Source organism: Anticarsia gemmatalis, chromosome 2, assembly GCF_050436995.1.
Source record: "Anticarsia gemmatalis isolate Benzon Research Colony breed Stoneville strain chromosome 2, ilAntGemm2 primary, whole genome shotgun sequence".
Classification (NCBI taxonomy): domain Eukaryota; kingdom Metazoa; phylum Arthropoda; class Insecta; order Lepidoptera; family Erebidae; genus Anticarsia; species Anticarsia gemmatalis.
In genome coordinates this window covers 10,878,807-10,901,307 of record NC_134746.1, presented here as the reverse complement: position 1 = coordinate 10,901,307, position 22,501 = coordinate 10,878,807, and the positions used below count along the sequence as shown (strand labels likewise).

General features: G+C 36.7%; 2 protein-coding genes across 12 annotated transcripts in view; one reads left to right on the top strand and one right to left on the bottom strand.

The window, feature by feature from the left end:
- Nucleotides 1–504: 504 nt before the first annotated feature.
- On the top strand, nt 505–14,503 carry Hen1 (Hen1 methyltransferase). The gene is made up of 25 exons (XM_076134842.1): nt 505–1,002; nt 1,277–1,447; nt 1,710–1,969; nt 2,286–2,458; nt 2,729–2,825; nt 3,158–3,427; nt 3,823–4,081; nt 4,486–4,655; nt 5,091–5,258; nt 5,518–5,524; nt 6,726–6,795; nt 7,156–7,419; nt 7,702–7,768; nt 8,038–8,081; nt 8,164–8,268; nt 8,490–8,986; nt 9,204–9,549; nt 9,786–10,843; nt 10,971–10,993; nt 11,078–12,629; nt 12,725–12,865; nt 12,946–13,062; nt 13,277–13,486; nt 13,741–13,861; nt 14,258–14,503. Exons 1-25 carry the CDS (start codon nt 736–738, stop codon nt 14,374–14,376), a joined length of 6,576 nt encoding a protein of 2,191 aa, XP_075990957.1. The 5' UTR covers nt 505–735; the 3' UTR covers nt 14,377–14,503.
- Nucleotides 14,504–14,707: 204 nt separating this feature from the next.
- Nucleotides 14,708–22,501, bottom strand: part of cac (calcium voltage-gated channel subunit cacophony) — an 81,522-nt gene continuing 73,728 nt past the window's right edge. For 4 of the 11 annotated variants that reach the window (XM_076132150.1, XM_076132196.1, XM_076132169.1 and 1 more), the window contains 6 exons: nt 21,839–21,951; nt 21,386–21,540; nt 19,908–19,991; nt 18,945–19,138; nt 18,760–18,869; nt 14,708–18,690 (listed from right to left, as the gene is read on the bottom strand). In XM_076132150.1, the coding sequence (XP_075988265.1) occupies nt 18,495–18,690; nt 18,760–18,869; nt 18,945–19,138; nt 19,908–19,991; nt 21,386–21,540; nt 21,839–21,951 (852 nt within the window). In that variant the 3' untranslated portion in view covers nt 14,708–18,494. Of the gene's footprint in view, nt 18,870–18,944; nt 19,139–19,907; nt 19,992–21,385; nt 21,541–21,705; nt 21,756–21,838; nt 21,952–22,501 lie in introns of those variants that run through there. The other 7 variants (XM_076132130.1, XM_076132139.1, XM_076132113.1 and 4 more) reach the window with 4 other exon arrangements.

The window sequence follows — 22,501 nt, the reverse complement described above, 5'->3', positions numbered from 1 at the left end:
ACAGAAACATAAATAATAACTATCGTAAATTGGAACTGGCCTCGGAATCTAGGTATTCAGAAAATAACAAAGAACCCCGAAGTGATTAGAAAGGAATCCTAAGTTAAAAAATATATTACTTTTGAAGAATCATCGTATAATAGTGATCGAGTTGAATCCATTTGCTTGATTTGGATAAGCTACATTGAAGTATACCTACACATATTCACATAATACATCTTCATACAAATGTGTAGATCTATTTTGTTTTTTTTTTTGTTTGAAAGTTTTACATAACGATGCAAAAAGGATTGGTTAAGTTATTCCACTGTTAGATTGTAATTCAGCATAAATATTACTTGAGATTAAAATAACAATATTACCTACAGTTTTCTTAATGGTAGAAAAGTTAGTCTAGCTTTGCTTATTTGGATAACATTTACGATCTATGAAATGCAAAATATGTTTTGATGAAGCGATTCGGTTTGAATTTGATCCGATAATATTTTGATGCACTATAACAAAATCGGATCGAAGTAGCTCGGCTCATCTCTATAATAATAACGTTAAAAAACTTGAATGCTTGATAGTATATTATGCTTCATTGATAGATGTCAAACAGCTCGATCAAAACAAGAAGAAGGGAAATAAACATGTGAACATCTAGGAATTCCGCCGGCCGTTTTCGTTAGAAGATAGCCACTAAAGTTACAGCATTTATGAACATTTTGAAATCTCTAGTCCCTGTCGCGAATCATGATCATTGCTTTGCAGACTTTGGTTTTCTTTCGGCAATCTTTTTTTGGTGCGCTTGACCGAGCGCTCCAGCCTTATTATAAGCATTTTTCGTTAGTGTTCAATAGAAATGGAGAGGATTCGGAGGACGAGGAAGCTGATGATCAAGTGTTCTCGGAATTTGATGACGAGAAAGGGGTGATTTTCTTCCCACCGGTGTACGCACAGCGGTATGCTACTGTTAGCGACTGTCTCATGGATGAACGATGGTGTGGAAAGTTAGAGAAGGTACCCTCTAAAAAATCCTTTTCTTCTTGAGCAATGCACCTTACCTTATATTTTGTAGCTCATAGGTATTAGTATTCAAAATTTTAAAAGTTCGTTATAAGAATATGGTATAATTAAATACATCATAAAGAAATATCTGCGAAGACATAGATAATTGTTTAATTCTCTATCTAGTAGGAAATAATGACTTTTTAAAGATCACCTGTAAAAGCTTTTAAAAATATTAATTTACTGTATATAGGTAACTATACAGTTTTCTGTCTTAACTTTTTAGGTAGTAGACTTTGGCTATCATGACATGAGCTTCATCAAGTACTTGAAGGAAGTGCCCGGTATCCAGAGGATCTTGGGAGTGGACCTGGAGAGCATTCCTTTGAGGTGCTCCTCTGATTTGTTTGGTGGTGATGAGTATGCTCCGAGGAGAGAAAGTCCACTACAAATTACTGTAAGAAATATTGTACATGTACATATATTTGCACATGTAGAAGCTATATTAATATTATTTGTTCATGAACACTAATAGTTGGTTTGACTTTATGTATTTATAAAGATCTACCTGTGATAAATAGACATTTCTCTTGTCACTCTCAAAATTATTAATTAGTACCTAAGAGGATAAAATCTCAATGAATGTTTCCGGAGTCTCTTATTTCATTGAATCATTGTTCAAAGTGCTCATAGGTCATGTATTTGTTTTTAATTTCTAGCTGTACCAAGGCAATGCAGCCGATCCAGACTACAGACTGATCGGCTGCGATGCCGTCATTGCTATAGAGATGATAGAACACATGCTCCCTCATGACTTGGACAGATTCATTCACACTGTGTTTGGCTTTATCAAACCCTGGATTGTGGTGTTCACTACTCCTAATGGTGACTTCAATGTGCTATTCAAATCTTTAGAGAAGAATGGACTAAGAAGATGGGACCACTTCTTTGAGTGGAGCAGAGAACAGTTTCATGATTGGTAACTAAGAAGTTATGAGTATTAGTAGTAATTATCACTTGCTCTAAGAGTGAAGGAAAACAGTGTGATGATACTTTGCATGCCTAAAATTTGTTAAATACATGTATGAGGGCATGCAAGGTCTTTTTACATTTGTGTTTGGTTGATCATTGAGAAAGTATGTACACAAAATTAAAACAACTATATAATTTTATTCTTTACTGCATGTGGGATATAGCCATGATTTTATATAAGTATGTAAGTATTTATTTTTACCAAATCAGAAAATAGATTCTGAGCTGCCTCAATGAATAAAATGCCATCATACATTTTTCAGGTGCAGCAACATAGTTGTGCGTTACCCTCTCTATGCAGTTACATGTCAGGGTATTGGGCCTGGACCACCAGGAACTTTGCATCATGGATGCTGCAGTCAACTGGCATTGTTTGTCAATACGGACTATCAAAAACAGCAAGACTTGGACATAAACAGCTTGGCTCTGGTTCCAAGTGAGTACTATTAATGGTTTGGAGGACCTTTATTCAAATTAAATTTATTGTGAGAATGCCTTTGATTTAAACTCTTGTCTAAGCAACTGGAGATGACTTGAGTAAAGTGCTGTTAAGTTCTTTGGATTGCTGTTGGAATGTCCTTAAAATAATATCCAGTATTTGGTAATACTCTCGGCTCGCTGGACTAGACTTACATGGGACCAACAAAATATTGTATACCTGTAGGTATTTTTTTTATATTAATAAAAGATCATTTTCTTGTTGCAGCTGTACCAGACCCGAATCCGTTAAGCGATGTTATCAACAGTTGGGATAGCACAGAGAACTTAAAACCAGCCGAAATTGAGCCAGCCAGTTCCCATGCGTAAGATCTTTTAATTTTTTATTCTTATTTGTATTTCTTATAGAATACTAATTATATAATTGTTAAGACATTGCGCCATAGTTTTGCCATTGTCCTTGTTTAGTCACTCCTAGTTGTCACCTCAATAATTATTTTCATGGAAATAAACAATACGATTGGAAGTCATTACTAAGCTTAATCAACAACCATCGCCTATTGACTTGATAGGCGATGTATTGACTACCTCGCGTAGCAGATAATCTACTGACGCTCTGAATGTTAACCCATTCCACCCCATCAATCTGTTGTTGCGTAGCTGTTATACCCTAATTCCCTCATCATTTACATTCCAGTATCCAATCCTACACAGAATTCCTATGCAACAACAACCTATCTCAGATAACATTAGTGCGTACTCCCTTCGTTTGTCCTTCAATTCCTATGTACCCAACTTATTCCGAAGAAGAGATACTTACAACAGAAGATAAGATCTCTCAATGTAACTTGGACACGGAGTTTGGCAAGAGTTTCCTAATGTTTGATGAAGAAGACTGTCTTACTGTGTTGGTGCCCAGGAGACAGGTGTTCAATAGGGTTTATATGATTGAAGATGTTGCTTGCAGGTTGTGATGATCATTTTAGTAGTATGCTGTAGTTTATTTTGTAGGAACGAAATTAAAGTACTTTTGTCTCATAGACATAGATTTTGACTTGTGTTACTACAAAACTGCAGTATAAAAAACACGAATAAAGAAATACGTATTGTTACCTGAATGTACAATGTTTTCTGGCACCATGTCAGATTATTCTGTCTCAAGGAATCTTCAGAAACATATCATGGACACAAACTACAACCACTTACTTCCTTTAAAAAATAAGTTCCCTGTACAAATTACTTAGTACAATAGTAGCTTAGTATCTACTACTACCCCATTGCGTTATATGCTCTTTTACAGCTTTTACTATCCTAAACAGTTTTAATTTTAATACACTTATTTTAATTGCATAACCATTTCAGACTAAACTGCTCAACATTACAAGTAAAGAGATTCTCAAAGACCACTCAGAATCTGATGGCTAAGAACAAAATAGATACGCTCGTGCACACTCGGGAGGTAGTCGATGAGATCCGACACCTCACGAAGACGCTCAACTGGCATAATGGTGTCCATCGACCGGATAACGGCGCTATATGGTGTAATATCAACTGGGGGGACAATGCACCTTATTGGAACCAGTATTATAAGATTGTTAAGGAGTATAATTGTCCTTTTGAGGTGAGTCTTTATTTTGATTAAGGGAGTTGTAAAATGGTTTAAAAGCTTGTGAATTTATAGAAATTGCCAAACAATTATTGTTTAGGTAAGATCGGTATTGATAGTACTTGTCTTAGTGATCATATTTGAATAGGGGATTTTAAACATACAGTTTTAATTTTACATTTTATAGTACAGGGGTTTAGGTTTGACTGTTTAGTGTTTAGGTAGTAGGCAAAATCTGTTTTTTCTATCTAGGTAATTTTATCCCTATCTGAACAATGATCAGCGCTTCTAGCATTTTTGGCAAGAACTCTTTGTTTATATTTTTTTTAATGACAAACGCTCCCTAATGGATATAACTGACAAGGAAATTGAGCTACTGGAATCATCCTATGATATTAATCGTTGTTTTCTGTTTCCAGACGAAATCTGATGAATGTCGCATTCTAGACTTGATATCGGATGAGATCAACCGTATGATCGACACGCAGTTTGAGGACGAGCTGACGAGCGACGCGAACCGTCTCGAGATACCGCTCACTCACCTCATGACCGTCGTTCAACATCTCACTGACGATGTTGATAAAGTCAAGTCAGTTGCACTTTCGTTTATTACTTAATGTAAAAGTAATAGAGACATTTATGAAGAAAACAATACCTACAACTTAAATAAAACTATTTGTATTATAAACTGCAGGCCGACTGAATTAGTTATTGTTTTAGAGGTCCTTATAATGATGAGCTTATAATGTAATGAATAAGAAAATAACGAATTTCTTCATAAATTAACTAACATGGCTACGTTGGTCTGGCTACAGATATAGAAAAATTGCATGTTAATATTTATTACCCGATTCATGCCCGGTTTCTGAAGCACATTTAGCGATGTTTATATGAGTTTAAACGCTATTGAATAGATAAACTGCCGCTAAATGCACCTTAGAAACCGGGGCTAGTAATAATATAATTATTTATTCACTTTATCCGTTCCATATTTTAGTGCTTCAATATTTTTTTTTGCTTCCAGAGAGCTTCTAGAATGGAACGGCTACGAGGTAGTCGACGATGTGGTGATCCACTCTCGTTTAGTAATGGACACGACGTCCGTCGCAACACACGATGAAGAGTGGCAAGACAACGACAGCTTCACTGATGTAATTACTACCAAAAATAAATGTAGCTTGAACCAAAATTAGTACTTTCATAACATAGTATTCCGTAGAAGTATTGTAATCAAATATGATTGACTGATAAGTATCTTGTATTGTTGTATCTGTATAAAACACGTCAACAGGGTCGGAACCGAAGCGTACGGAGCGTGAGGATTTGTTACTTTGTTTTATTAGGTCGGAGAAAAAGTCTCTTTTCGCATTATAGTATGTATGAACTTGTAATAAAATCTCTTTGGCTTCAAGAATCACAAATGAGCACACGGTACATTTGGTTTCTTTCAGTGAGCTTGTGAGGTACCCAAATATTGACCTTTTTTGTGTAGAGAAAAGATTTTATTACAGGTTCATACATACTATAATGCGAAAATACTTTTTCCCCGACCTAATAATTTAAATGTCGCCGATGTGCCGCGCCTGTGCTTGCAGTGAGAGTAATCCTGTGCTTACGGTCCGTACGCTTAGATTCAAAAACAGTCGACGTATGTACCTTAAGTTAAGTTAGCGGCGTTTCTACTGAAGATGTGAAGCCAAACGGTGAGTGACGTCATCGATTATAAGTGTAATTTAGTTTACTGCGGCGCTTAGCGGCCTATAGGGTGGTAGACTGTGTTAACTAAAAAATATTAAACTTGTACTCGTAAAAGGTTTATTCGAAATACTTATGTTATGTCAATATTTTCGTTAATAATGTTGAATTGATTTTGATTATGCACTGAAACCTTATATCAGGCACTCATTTAATCGAAATTGTCGACAATTGACGTATGTCGTATTTCAATACTAAAATGCTAATTTCAAAGAACAGCTGATTTAACTGCTAACCGACGAGCTTCCTCGTACATGAAGAAAACGCAGTGAAAGTGCCAACTTATTCATTAATTTAATAATTTTATGTGTATACTTCTCTTGTTGTTCAAATATTTGTTCATTTATGATAGTATTGATTTTCGTTTTGTTTTCATAGTTTGATTGTCCGTTACTTTACTTATTCAGACTGATGTAGTGTTTTTGTTAGTTCGTACTTATATGATTTAATTATAAATACCTAATATGTAAACTTTTTTAATTAAATAATTGAGTAAGATGTCGGCGTTTCATTATGTAACATTTTATTTCTTACTGTACTTACTTTTTACCCTAAACGGATCGCCGGAATGACTAAAGGTTGTTCAACCTACTCATCAATTACCGACCGGTGAGCACTACTGGCTACGAGCGTTTCAAAATAAATTTAATTGATAAAACTAAATAATATGTGTGAAAAGAAAATATAAAACACCAACTGACTGCCCTACTTCGTCCGTACAATATTATCCCGTTCATTCCATTTCCGTAGGAATTTCGATCCCGAACAAACCTTGTCCCGACAGTTTTATAAAAAAAAAAAACTTAGGCGCATACATGCATTCAGTGGTTAATTTTTATTTTTATAGGTTGGTGTTTACTTAATTTTATAGAACTTACTTTTATTTTTCGTCTCTTATTTCCAGTGGGATAATGTAACGGAAGTTCGATCTACAACAGGTTCAGAGGGCAGCACTATAGTACCGGATATACATGGTTTGCATTCTACCCACATTATAATTTGTAAATTGTGTAGTGTGAGTTAGGTTAGGTTAGGCTGAAAGAAATAGTCATAAAAGTAATAAAACGCAATCAGCAGTGATAGCCGAGTAGTATGAATAAACATTGGAGGTTGTGAACCAAGGAAGTTGTCAGGTAACGTAGTTTCTGCTTATCGTTTTGAGAGTTACGCCTGGGGTGACCGTAAAATGTTTGACAGTTCTTCCAACGGTTTTAAAAGCAGGCACTACACTTATTATATCCTTAGAAGCCCTTTGCCCATCGATATAGAGAGCCCATCGGTAGAAACCTACAGTCGATAGATCAATAATGAGTTAACATTCATTTGTCTACAAGATCGCGGTCTCCGCCGCGCATTAGACCACAAAGTGCGCAACTTACGAACAATGTTGACGGCGGATGAAGACATTACTACAGAGTTAGACAAAGTGGTTTGTAAGCTGATGAAGCTAGCACTACGCACTAGTAAGAGACGAACATCGCCACCCCCGGCCAAGTGGATGCAGTGCAAGCTACTAGATCTGCTTACTCTCACTGAGAAAGCTATTGGACGGCGCAAGAAGCATTTCATTGAGAGTACGCTGAGGGCGATTGATTGTGGTGAGATTATTTGAAATGTTTTTTTTTGGTAAATTAGCGTGGCAATTTTTTTTGCTGTACCTACCTATGTGGGAATATCAATAATGTTACTCTGTTTATTAACAATATTATTTTTATGAAATAGACTAAATAAAAAATACTACCTACTTACCTAATTTGTATTTAGAGTTGACATTTGCGAATACCTACGTGAGATCGTAACCATAAAACCGAATCCCTTAAAAAGGATTTTATCCTAAAAATTTGAATTATGAAAAAGCATTTTACTTTGCACTTTATCAGGTTTCATTGAAACTAACAAGCAACAAATCGCCACCCTGCACATAGAGACCAAGGAAGATAGTATTGCGTAAGTTTTTGATCGTATAATACCTATATGTCTTTTAACCGTAACCTAGCTAGGAAATAAGATATTTAAAATATGAAGATAATGAAGTAGGTAGCTAAAGATCTTGTGGGTTTGAACACTGTCTATTTTAGTAGACACGAGCAAAGGTTAAAAGCAATACAGGGGACCAGCCCGTTTGTTAAACGACGAAAGCTTTGTATGCCGATCTGCTTCAGAACCAGCGTTATTGTATTTTAATGGGCAAAAAATAATTTATTTTTTTTTTACAGGAAAGCAATTGTGGATAAGTACCGACAGTTCATTTCATCACCCGGTAAGTTTTAACCAGCTTTCTGCAATATATTATTTGCAATTATCATAAAGGATAAAATACATTTTCAAACTGTTATTTACAGAAACAGATTCGGAGAACTTGCAGCGTGAGCAGCCTCAATACCAATTCCACAATATGGAGCTCGAAGATGATCTCGTTAGCACAACCAGTAATGAGTTCTTAAAAGGTAAGTAGGTAAACCATTGTAAGCTAAGACTTTTGACATATTTCTCTCTTGAAATAACACGCGATGTTGCGACTGAAATAGTTCAAACAAGTTGGTAATGAATAGTCCAATTTGAATTGCTTCGCGGATTGCCTCAAATATACTTATATGCCTTAAGTCGATAATCACTCTAAGTCGATCAACATTCGAGTTTTTGTTAAGCAGTCAAAATATATTTCCAGAATTGGAATTCATTGATAAGCTTTCAACAAGCACTGCCGCTCCTGAGGCCGTACCTTGTAATCCAAAACCTGAACTAGAAGAACTATCTGAAATTACCTCCATGGATAGAACTAAAGCGTGGCTTAACATCGACGTTAAAGTTCCATATTGTGAACAAGATGTCAACTTCGAAAATAGTTCTGGCGATACTGATAGTGTATCAAATGTTAGGCAGAAAAAACAAAAAAGACCGAGATACAAAACCGCTAATAGTAAAGACTTGAAGGAAAAAGAAAGTCCCAGTAAAACATCGTCTAACAAATTTAAATCTAAACGTGAGAAGAAAAAACGAAAGTCTAATACTCGTGTTACTAAAAACGGGAATGTGAGTTCTCCAGTGAATAATTTTAGTAAGAATGGTGGTGGTCGTTATACTGTTAATTACGATAGTTATATCGTAAGGTCAAAGAAGAGCTCGAAGGAGATTCAATGCTTAACTATGCGAACTTCCAAACCGGTGAGTTAAGAAACTATTATGTAGCCTTTGATAGGAGTAGTGAATGTACTTATTGAAATTACTATAGTCCGGACTGCACTGTTTCGTACTGCTTTTTGACGAAAAAGATAGGTATAATTGCTAGACGTTTCTAGGTATATAATTGTTGCTCCAAATGGTTGACCAAACGTGGTATGTAGTTTCGCCACTATCACGTTATCAATACGTTTATTTACAGATACCTGAAAGTCTGATAGACTTTTGCCAGCCTGTCTTGACTGCAGAAAAGGGTCTTGAGAAAATTAACGTTTTAAATAATATCGAAGATGTGGACAATATTATCATTACCAATCAAACTAACCCTATAGCGGCTACAAAAGAAAGTTTACTTATAGATATTATTACGAGTGACGCACAGGAGACTATAGCTCTTCGTAGAAGTATAGGAACTGAAGTGGAATATTCTGCAGAAAGTTTTGATAAAGACCAAGAGGAACTGCTAAGTAACGATATTGATATCAACTTGTTAACACATCATGACGTTAGCAAAGAGAATATTCATTCGCATACTATATTTCTTAACGGTAATATTCTTTATTTTAATACTATAAGGCTTTCTTTAAACCATCAACAATATTGCACAATATTTTTGACCTCTTAGAGGCTGCTAGGGTTCATTATTATTAATCATTTGTGTACATTGTATCGTAAAATTGTATTGTGCAATAAAATTGCCTGATATTTTTGTTGGCGTAAGAGGCTATGCTTTTCTTAAAATTGTTCAATTCAGCAATCCCTAATGCGTAATTTTATTCATCAGATATAAATGAGCCTAGCACATCTAAAGGTATAAGAAGAAACGTAGGTATGGATGTTCAGTGTGGTCCAGATACACTTGCAGCATATCCAACGTTATCTGCGTCAACATCTCTAGTCAGAATGTCTCCAGCTTTTACCACAGGAATTAAGATTCAAGACGTAGTTACTACTGCTAAAGTCCAAGGCACAGACTTTGGCACTTCCACTAATGATAGTGGCAATGATAAAGTTGTAACACCAAGACTAAAAGCAGTTGGAATCAAGATAAAAGATTCCGATGTCAATATTTGTTCTGCAATCGAGAGTTCTACGATGATCATGGCTCTTGAGAAGATCAGCGCGGACATTAGAAGTAGGAGTCCCGTACCTCGGAGTTGGAGCCCCGAATCACACAACAAACCAGAAAAATCAATTTCATATAACATACCAATAGATCACTCTCCCATCAGAACGGAACTGTTAAAACCTATTAATAGTAGTTTAAAAACAGAAGATTCTGGCTCTGATTTTTGTGCAAGTGTCGGCAGTATTCTGAAGTCTTCATCTCCACTTGCCAATTCCTCCAAAAATACAAGTGAAATTTTAAGGTCTTCTGAGTACAGAGATAGTAAAGTCAGCAAAAACTCATGTGCGAACTATAATAAAACGAGGCTTTGCTGTGGAGGGGTCCACGTGCATAGTTACAAAGATAAACAAGAATCGGAAGATATCGTTTATCAAGGAGAGTGGCAGCGGTACCGGCCTAATTTAACACGAAAAAAAGTTTGCAGCACTGTTGTGGCAAAGAAAATTAGTGACTCGAGTAGCAGAAAGCTAAAGGACACCACAAAAGTTAAAATAGTCAGTTCAAAAGACAAGGTTTCTGTAAACAAAGCGCCTAAAAGAGAATCAAAAGTGGATAAAAAACCAGTACAAATACGTAGTGCTAGATTGAACAGAGCAAAACACGAATCACCCAGCAAGGAGGCCGACAATGTTAACCCAGTATTGCCTAAGAACTTAGATACTCGTAATATAAAATTGACAAGGCCTTTTAAACCTATTACAAATGTTACTAAGGTGTGTACGCTTCCTCAATAGGTATTAGTATTTCTTATTAGTATTGCTGTATTCCTTTGTAATTAATATTCGTGCCTATACATATTTTTTTACGAAGTTATTTATTGCAGTCCTATTTATTTCCCAGGTTGCTTCAAAAATAACTATGAGGTAAGCTTTAACTGTGATACGAAAATAAAAGGGTTATTTTTGTCGATATCGTTACATAGCTTTATAACAAATTTGTGTTTCTAGTTCAATCAATTCCAAAAGCGTAAAATCGTCGTATGCAGCTAAGAAACCAAAAGTAATGCCTTCTATAACTGACAATAAAAAAGAAGAGAACACGCAAAAACTGAAAAAAAGTTATATTCCACTGTACATGAGGCGAAGAAAGGCAGAAATAATAGAAGAAGGTAAACTAAACAAGAGCATTGATTCTGCTAATGTAGATTCGAAAATGAAGAAGGATTCTTTCAAAAATAAAATAGCACCGCTGGTGAGATCAAAAACAGACGATATAAAAAAAGATTTACTTAAATTTCAAGCCACTTTACCCCGGGCAACGCTTATGGTATTTCGTAATGAAACAAAAGATGGAAATAACACCTCTAATGAACATGACTCTGACAATACTCAAAATAATGGAAGCAATCCAACGCAAAATGACTGTTTTAGCAAACGTACGCTCAGTCCTCAGTCTTTGAACAGTTCAACTTGTTCTTCACCTAACAGCACAGCGACTGTTAGGGCAGTGAACACAAAATCGAAAAACTCGTGTTATAGAAAACGCTCTACATCATCGCCGAAAAGTACCAACTACACGAGCGAATCAGATAATCCAACGCCGACTAGAACTAAACGAGTCGTTAAGAGATGCAAGAGCGCGAAAAGATCTGATGGATATAAAGAAAGTAATAAGGAAAATCTTCCAGATACCACTGAAAATATAACCAACAAGAATGTTGATAAAGTTACCAAATCACCGTTTGTGGGCCAACATAAAAGTGTTTGTATAGCTCAACTAAAAACTGAACGTTCTTCTACCACAGGACCGTTATCGCGACATAAATCCTTGAATAAATCTAATATAAAGATACCAGCACCTGAATGTAATGTGAAAAAGCAAAGATCACTAAGTGCCACGCCACCAGCATCCACAAAACATAATACAAGCAGTAACACTACCCCGAATCATGTAGCGTCCAGTAGCAGTCTGAATTACGCTAATATGGTTTTTGTTTTCAAACCGCAAACACAAGAACTAGTGCCAGAGCTTAAGATTGGAACAACAGACAGTGAAGAAAGATCTGAAGAAAACAGTTTATTGACGGAATGGATACAAAACTCGAATTTTAACATTTCAACAAATATTTCGCATTTTATGAGGCAGATAATAGAAGATTCCCTAGAATTTATTCATGATTCAGATGACGTACATTCCGGAGATCGTTCTTATAGTCCACTTACTTTGCCATCTAATACGAATGAATCAGTTTGCAGTTTTAAAACTGTAACGGCTGATCATAATAGTAGTTTTGCAGAGAGTGATTTAGAAAATTCACTGAATCGTACTTTTGACAATGTATTAGGAGATGAATCAATCATCGGTTTAACGGATACAAAAGTAAATGTAACTGATTTTGATTTATTATCATTTAAATCAATGACGTCAGTGTCGAAACATTCGGAATATTACTTGGCTAATAGTGAATTGACTCCCAGTATGTTGGAGAAAGCACAAACATCTCTCGTTCCAACCTCTGTTGAGGATATATTTGAGCGAAAAGAACCATGCTTAGTGCAGGTATGTGGAATTTCATAAATACTTACACGACATCCAGTCAGAGATACCCTACAATCAAATAAATAAGTCTACGTAGGTATTGTGTTTTTTTGTAGAAATCGCCAGGGGTGATCGCCAATCAAGCGTTTAGTGGCTTTTCTCTCGATGGAGAGCCCATAACTGGCGATCAACCAGATCCCATCTCCCTTATCGATTCAGAGACTGGAAGTCTAGCTGTTGGAATAGCAAGGCAAACTGTTAGTAGAATACATAATTTGTTCTGATATAGGAAATAATTAAAATATGGTAAATATGTTAATCATATTTTGTTGTTTAGACATCTGAAGAATTGTTCATATCGGGCAGATCTTCAGAGAGTTATCAATCGTGTCTCATAGACGAGGATGCCCTCGTTCCTAATTGGTTGTTCCAAATGATCAGTCAACAACAATCGGTAAGTTGTTGACAATAATTATTTTTATTGATGCTCATTTGGTCTATTCAATTTCTATATTAAAATGAAAAAGTTTAGCCTTGACCGTGTAAAAATAATTTCTGGAGTTTCCCATGTTCCTTCGTTTCATTTTGTTGCTTTGAGCATAGAAAGGAGTATTACAAATATTGCTTTCAGAATCTTACAACAACTACTTACTAAAGCTTTACTACAGATGGTGGAAGATCAGCCCCTAATAGGTCCTGAACCCGAGCCGATGCCGGAGCCCATGTATGATGTGAACGGCAACATGGAGGGGGGTATCGTGGGGGTAGCCGCCGGCGCAGGTGATGGACGCGGCATTCACAGTGACCAATCACAGGACAGTTCTGGTCGAGGGACTTCGTTGAGCTCAACGGATACGTCCTCTAGCCCAGAAAGTGAGGTAGAGTTATATTTGTCTTAGTCCGTAGTTTAATTATTTTTTGTGTTTAAAATACGTACTAGGTAAATCAGTTTGTGTTCTAATTGTAAGAATTTCAGAAACAAAAGATAATAGGTAAATCTGCTTTGATTTTTCGTTAAAAAATATATAATCAATTAACAATATAGCCCTTGAAACGCTAAATCGGCATTTTTGTGGTATTATTTTCTTTATTTATTTAATTCAAATAAAATAATACTTAATATTTTTTTCAGACTATTGTAATGGATCCATCAACGTTTACGGCTCAGTTTGAAATGATGCGAGATCCCATCAGTTCGGGCATGGTACAAGGAGAATCGGTACAAGTTTCCTCTACGGATGAAAATTTCAGAGGTATGTCAATGCTTAATGTATAATAGAATACGGGAATTAACGCGAACACGCATTTTACCTTAAAATGCCTAACGTTTCGGCGCAGGTTGCACTCGCCGTGGTCAATGCTTACTATTTTAAAAGGTTTTATTTACTTTATGCGTCATAATCCGGTTTCGGCTAAATAATCCTAACATCTAGAAAGTAATAGTATTCGAACGACTAGAGGGGTCAATAATTTTATGATTGTCGATCATTAGTTGATATGTATTTTTTTCGTACTTATGTTACTTGATTGTTAATTTAGTGCTATCGGTATATATTTGTTTATAGTTTTAATGATGCACTTGCAATTTTGTACTGTAGACCTAAGAAATAAAAGTCGGATCCTATTTAAAGGGATAAAATGCATTGCAGAGAACGATTCGTTGATTGTAAGAGGATATAGTCACAGAGCGCGAAGGAACGCTGTAAGCGACATCGATGCGGACATAAGCTCTATTGATACCGATGTACCAGACTCCTCCGATAACTAGTACTATTCTTCATACTATGTATATCGGTATTCTCGGTTTTAACAGTATTTTTTGTAGTTTTTATACAGGTTTCGTAAATTATGTTAGAATGTTCTTCACATATTTTTGACTTCATAAGTGAAGTTTGTCAATTGATGTAGCAGTCGATGTTTTTGAAATTATTGTGTCGTATCGTTTTGTTGTAATTATGGCGTAATTAATAAATTATTTGTTTTCTTCACGACTATGTTTACTTTCGTAGACTAGCTATGTGTTTGAGCGTCGCACTTAATAAAGTTGTCAATGTGATTCGAAGATGTGGGTGTAGGGGAAGTAAATACAGAAACACAAATTATCGAGGAAATGTCTTTTTTGCATTTATTCATATTGTACAATCTTATAATATGATTCATTCTGCAAAATTTTACAGGCGAGCAAGAATTCATATATAAAACAGTAGCTCTTTCGTATTGTACATAACCATTTTACCAGTATAGTGAAAACATGCGTATAGTTTTTTTTAGTTTTAGGATAATAAATTACTTAAATACTAATTTTTTAAGTTTGGTTCTTTATTAATACAATATCAATAGGATTGCCTATCCTGTAAAGTTATTGGAACGTACCAAAAAACATTCTATGGTGCTTCTCTCGACGCCGATGAACTTTCTATGCTAAATATACAATTATAATTATAACGTTTTAATATAAAATATGATCGTCGTGAAGCGATTACACAGATACAAGGCAGGCATGACAATATTTGGGCTCAGACTTTCTTATCTCACTTCAAAAGTTCATAATATTATTCGATAGGACTATAATAACGAGCACGCGAGCTACTATTGAACTATGTTATCAGTATATTATCATAACGTGTAACGCGTCGGAGGCGTCGCAGGCGTCGCAGCCATGAAATGAGTATCGCAAATGAATCGCCGGCTCGTTGGCAACTTTCCTTAACGCGGAAGTGAGCTAAGAGAGTGTTCTTAGTTACAATTTATTAATTTAACAACTTCATAATACATTGTTCATTAGCTGCTGCTGTCATCTTAGTTATTTAATTTTCGTTCTATCGTTTATAAAATTAATTATTATCGAACCTCTGTGTCGTTTGTCAACCGATACTATAGTGACGTGATTACGGAACAATACAACGTATAAGAACAATTGAAATGCCACTTATCTGTAGTAGTTAAGGTAACTATTACATCGAACTCTCATTATTATTTTAAGGCAGTGAAACACCCAACTTAAATTGAAGGACAGTTGGGGACGAGATTAACTAGCTAACATTAACTAGTAACATATCACTAGACATTTTCACAGGCGACCTCTACACAACGGTCGCTTTATATTTTACAATATTTACACATCTTATACACGTATGTTAGTGAAATGTCTTCGTAATGAATACGAGGGAGTCACAAACACTAAAGCGGGACGCACTGTAACTCTATTATACCACTCAGTCATCGAAAGTCCATCGGCTTGTTGTAGATATCATCCTAACACCCCGATTACAAATGACAGAACGAAAATACTCATACGACTATACAATAACAATATAAATATTTTTCATGAGTCAATCTCGTCAAATAATAAAATTACATAAAGGAATCTAACACTCTGAAATCGAGGGCAACAAGTTTATATTTTGTGGGACACGCATTCCTTCGCGAACACTTTTAAAAAACAATTTTTATTTATTTATTTCATTTATTACGACTAGATTAGCATTGTAATTATAACATTAATAATATCAATTGTTCAAAACGATCGATTCACATGTGTGTGTAGTAAAACGGAATCATGAAAACAGGCGTATTAATCCAACAAAATATAGGTACTAAGTATAATAATGGACAATACTGCACAAAAATGACACGATTCGCGTACCAGCGTAGACACTTTGTACTAGTTACTATAACAGAGGTAAAATATAAAAGCTATCTTATAACCCGTTCCTGCCCTTCGCAACAAACAACAACGATCAAAATATTGAGGGAGTAATATCCGATTCGACTAAAGGTATCTACTGTTCGGACGAGCGCGTGTTTGGAAACAACTTATTTGTTCCGCCTCGAGCAAAATAACACGAATCTGTGACCCTTCTAGCGCTTCCAACCCTTATCAATATTTATACATACAGAATCTGTTTGTCGATTTATCTATACAGATTTAATATAGCAGGCTTCTGTGAGATAAACTATGTTATTAAATATTGGAACAAAAACTTTAACAATCTCTTCATACATTTAAATACTATTCTAGGTAAAACACGCTATTCATTTCAAGCCAATAATACTAAACAACTCTCCGTTTATCCCAAACACGCGTCGTCCCTTAGAGAAATGAACAACACCCCTATGCAATCACACAGTTCTAATAATAATTTCTCATTTTTTCCTCATGTTATCACAGAAAATCATGTATTTACAATTTTGTCGTACTAAAGTAACCTACATCATGCTTTGCAACAAATGTATTTTATGGTGTTGAACGATTTTCACTATGAATACGACCATTGTATTAGCTCTTCATATTGCGTTGTGGTTATTACACATTCAAAAAATTTTGAAATGAACTATATTGTATTAGATTTGTTCCAATTAATTTGTACAATATACATATAATATCTGAACAACATGGCACGATTGTGCTGTTGTTATAATAGCTGTCGTGTCTGATACAATGGTCGTTTCAAAGAGAACAGCTAACAAGTGACTAGTTATGACAATGGCATGAAGTAGTATCAAGTGGGATTAGGACGAATATCGGATTTATTATATACGGTACAGTCGGCGGCAGAATTGGTTTTGCCGCTTTTGCATAGGTGTTGAACATAATTGTATTTGTTATAAATATTAACAGCAAAATTACGTCTACGTTGTTCTAAAGATGCAAACCAATTCTGATGTAGAATGTACAAACCATACTTCGATTTTGTGCCTGGCGACATTTTGCTAGTTTTCGTTTAGTCGGAACATCCAGCCATCCACATAGATCGTATTGACTATAACATGACTATGTATTACTTATTTATTTAGGCTATGCATTGCTTGGTTACATAGCTTAAATAACAAAACAATCGTTATTATATTTTGGAAACGTCATGGAAGGCGATTAATCACAATGTCGATGACTGTACATATTCCTAGTGGGAGTATCCTCTTTTCCCTTAGTATAATAATTATTTTAACTAACGAAACTTTGGCTCATGTTTAATTTACTTCCTAAAAGTTACTTTGAGGTATATTTGAAGAGTTAACTCACAAAGCAATAAGATACTCCCACGTCGGTACTCGACGGTCGTCACACTCAGTACATTCAAACTACACATTATAAACCAGGCGACAAAATCTTTTAAACAATACTCAGTACACGATTTAACAATTTGGGTAGTCATTAATGCAGAAATATATCTTCAAAGTTTACACACAATTCATCTTTATTTAGTTAATCGTATTTAAATTTAAATAACGTAGGTATAAAGCACTTGGGGGAAGGACAGCAAATTCAATAAAAAATGTTTAATTATTTATTTAGTATATATTAACTAAGTAAAAATTATTCGCTATGTAAATATTTTATACAATACTAGTATTAATTTGTCTGACGATGAATCGCTAGTGTTCTCCCAACGTGTAACTTGAATACGAAACGGCGTCGGGCGGGGTCGGGCCGCCGACGCCAGCCCGCGCCCTTTCATCAGGCGATATAACGTAGACTTTACGTAGTGCAAATTTAATATAGAAAGTTTACTTTTACAATACAGACTAGTAATTTCATTTATGTAAAAATCCTAGCGCAAACGAGTCGTCCGGCACCGTCTCATACCTCGATCGCCCTAACCGTAATACAAATCAAGGAGTAAAATTTTAGCGAATTAAAAATTAAATTTTCCAAAACTTCGTAAATACTAGAATTCGGAGGCGGGCCGCGGCGGGCCGGGAGCGACGTCCGAACCCCTGAGCAACGGGAGTCGTCTATGTACACACGGTCGCCGAGTATAAAACGAGATCGTTCGGGCGGGCGGGCGCTCGTCAGAAAGTGTGCGCGGCGGCGGCGAGCGGGACGTGCGCGCGGCGCGGCGGCAGCGCGCGCACGTCCCGCGAGGAGCGCGCGCGGCGGCGCCGCTAGCACCAGTCGTCCTCGTCCGAGTCCGAGTGGCGCGCGCGCGGCTTGTAGCCGTTGGGCAGGCGCGGCGCCGGCGCCGGCGACGGCAGCGCGCGCGCGCCTCCGCCGCGCCCCAGCGCCAGCGCCGCCTCGTACGACAGCGGCGCCTCGTACGACCGCCCGCCGCCCCACTCCGCGTCGTAGCCTCGCCCGCGTCTGCGTACAACCCACGAGTTACATACCCGCCTCGGGAAAGGCACCCATGTATGATGCGGTGGCACGTACCTCTCTCTAGATCTATAATCTCGGTGTATCAGTCTTTCAACTTCTCGGCCGTACTCGTACTCGTCGTGTTGAGGCTCCACCGGTTCTCGGACGGTGTGCCTCAGTGATAACTGCAAAGATTTTTCGGTTAATCCCGTTTTCGACGCGAAGGCGTGATGCGCTCGTTCGGCTGAAAAGTTACATACGTGCGAGGGGCTGTGGCTCATTCTGGGGAAGGGTGGCGGCTGCTTGACCTGTAGCGTGGACGGCTTGGTGGGCGTCGGGGGCAGCTGCCGGCCGCGGCCTCGCCTGGCGCCCTCCCGCTCCCACGACCGGTCGCGCCACTCCCGCCACTCGCGGTCTCGCTCGCGATCCCGATCACCACCTATCGGAGCCCAAACTGCTCTCTGAATGATTTGATATTCTCATCGATGGTCGACAACATCGAAATCGAGCTATGCGGTGATGATATATATGAAATATTAATCGATACATAACGGGACTTTATGGGTGATCGAATTAAATCAAGGAAAATAACAGGGGTCATAATAATTAAGATACGGTAGGTAGGTATATACTTATTCAGATTAAGAATAAACAGATGTGCAAACAATTTTCTCGTGGATGTCCACCATGCTTTCCGTCTACACTCGCACCGCTTTCATACATCTACAGACGTGCAAAGCCGGATTGCATCAACATCAATTAACTAATAATTTTAGACATTGCTATGCCAGCAAAGGGTCTTGTGGGTCTGATTAATTTCGAAACATGTTTGCCAATTTAAATTTTGGTTCAGACCCTTTGCTTTACAATAATTATTAATACGGAATATAAATATTATTATAACTCGCATGAAATTTAGATTTCTCTGAATATAATGCTGATGACGCTCATTCTTGTGATTTATAAACGAATTTGAGTAAAGGATGCATTTCCTAACTCTGATGTACTCTTAGTGAAGGTATTGATAAGGTCATGTTGATGTCGACAAAGAACGATTAATGAGCCTACACCTATTTATTAATTGATACATTAGATGTAACGGATCACCGTAAGAATTCTGTTCTTATCCTAATTATCTCATGTACGATATCGCAAAGCTTGTTGCGTGTTATGACAGACAGTGTGGTATGTATCGTCCGGTGTGTGTGGCGAGTGGATCTCACCGTAGGTGTGGTGTGGCGGGCTGGGCGATCGCGAGGGCTGGCTCAGGCTGGTCGTGGGGTGCGGCGCCCTCCACTCCTTCCCTGCTGTCAGGAATACCTTCATGTACCTTCCACCACGGTTTACCCTAAGCCCGTCGGACTACCGACCTTAATTCCTTACTCACAAAGGTGACTCTAAAAGTTTTGGGTGTCAGTTTACGTGGTTCCAAATGTATAAAAGGTTCATGGACACGGAATTGGATAGATAAGGATAGGTTTGGTTTATCAGCTGTGTGTCCAAAGTTGTGACTACAGTTTGTAGGAGAATCGAGAGCTTATTTCTTTAATACAATAGGTTAAAGTCGTTCATCACAATAAGAAAGAAACTTCTTCGATGTTACTATAGCCGTCTACTGCAGAGAATACAAAAATAAATACAAAATCATTAAGCTTTTGCATGCTGCATGATTCATGTGATATTGTTAAAGTGCATGCGTCTCAGGTACCTCAGTATTGCGAGGTGCCCATGATCAAAGCATTTAATAATTAATGTGCAAGTAGGAGCAAATATATTTTGGTTGGGCACCAAGATTTTAGCATGCAGCAGGCAAATTAATCATTTATCAATTAATTAAATTACAGGCCAATTTGTATAAAATTCACATTTTGTTCGGTTATATAGAGGCTCAAATCTATTGCCAATCTGTAATGTAAGTACTTACAACTAATATTAGGTGTGGCCTGATGATTAAAATATTAATGATATAACTAACAAGTAAGTCATGAGCATAATAAAGTAGCAGTTTTCAAATCATAGCTAATTAGCTACAAGTATAAGGTTTACAAGACTAGCCTTGTGGAAATGTTAATTTATAGCTAGATTTTACAATCTAAGTATCTAAGTCAGGAACTTATCAATTTGCAGTATAACTGCTTCGCTCACTGAGTATCTTAAAACTACTTCTACTAAAACATGATTAACTACAACTACTTTTAAGCTAGACTTCCCATCTTCTCACAAAACTTTCAGAGTACCTTCATGAGAAGAAAAATGTTTGCAAAACTGTTCTGATTCGGTTGATTGAAGCTAAATAAATTATATTTGGTATGTTAAACGGTAAATGTTTCAGTATGAATAAATAATACTACAGGAATAACATAATAATAAATAGTTAATAGCATGTAGCTCGTTTATAGGCTATATAATTTTAAATGTGATAAATACTATAAAACGCCGTTATCTCATCAAAATTGCAATAGCGTTAAGCCATAAATACTTGGCGAAGTGGCAAATCTGTTGATATACTATAGAACATAACACAATCACACCTTATCATCTAAAATGAACATCTAACGGTCTACATAGTCGTTCTATAATTGACTTGTAAGGTTATCACCAGATTTGCCTGTAGGTTGAATGTTTACATAATGTTTCGATAGAACATTGGGTAATGGTATATTTTGGCTTACTTAGCTGAGTGATAGAATAATTGGCTTACCATGCGGGTGGTAATAGTGCGGCGCTCTATGCGTTCGCCCGTGTCTTTGATGCTCGTGTTTGACTATCTCGACGACGTTGCTGACGGTGTCGGAGAATCCGATATCGTGATGATAACCTCCGTAGTGGCCTCGTCTTCTTGGACTTGGCGTTCGTCTGAAAGTTCACATACAATCTTAAACACTTGTGACGGATGGAGTCGATTCTTCGCCATGCATGTCACCACTCATGCAACACCGAGAAAACGTATCGGGGAGTAAAATTGGTTAGTCCTGAAGAAAATACGTTTGGTTAGTAGAAGATGGTTATCATGGCACATACCATTGTTCACTACGATAACTTTGAGATCAATTGATTCTTCTTCGATGACACTATAAAAATAAAGAGGAAATAACAAAAACTAAATAATAACACAAACAAAAAGTTAAACAATAATAAAAATAATATAATTTACCTTAAACTGGAAGATCTGCCGTGGTGGCCATTCTGGTATGTATGAGGAGCTTGTAATCTTCCCTCGTCCAATGATTCCATTGAAGCGTGTTGTGATCCTGGCATTTCCAATACCTACAATAGACGCTGTATTAGATACTATCCAGGCCAGAGGGTAAAAGTTAAAATTTGCAAGCTAATTGAAGTTAGTTCGTAAACTTACTGTCCCATATTTACAAAATGTTTATCATTAAGTAGAAAATAACCATGCACATAAGTGTTAACTTTGCAATCCATGCATCAGACCGTGCGTGTGCATAATTGTATTTAAGGCTACTTACCGAAACTGTCAAAGTTCTAAACTATAAGTACCTCTAGGAACATCATGCTCTGTTAAGTTAACAACATGCAGTATGTTAATTGGTAACAAGTACGACATGTTGTGGTGTCATGTAAGTTATTATGACTGTAATGTTCGTATGTTTATGTATTGACAGTGAGGTGCTATATCTAAGAAAGTTTAAAATAGTCATCCCTATAGACAGAAAAGTCACATTAAACCATTCCCTATTATAATTCGAAGTAATAGAAAAGACAACAATTTCTACAAGATTGATATATAAAGAAAAAACAATCATCTATTACTGAAAGTGTTTACCTAAACATCAACAACCATCTGTAAACT

Bases quoted from the DNA above. Each gene is read 5' to 3' on its own strand.
- Hen1 (XM_076134842.1), top strand. From the start codon at position 736: ATGATCATTGCTTTGCAGACTTTGGTTTTCTTTCGGCAATCTTTTTTT. The intron at 8,269-8,489 runs GTAAGTAGGTAA...ATATATTTCCAG, and splicing joins CAGTAATGAGTTCTTAAAAG to AATTGGAATTCATTGATAAG. The intron at 8,987-9,203 runs GTGAGTTAAGAA...GTTTATTTACAG, and splicing joins CTATGCGAACTTCCAAACCG to ATACCTGAAAGTCTGATAGA.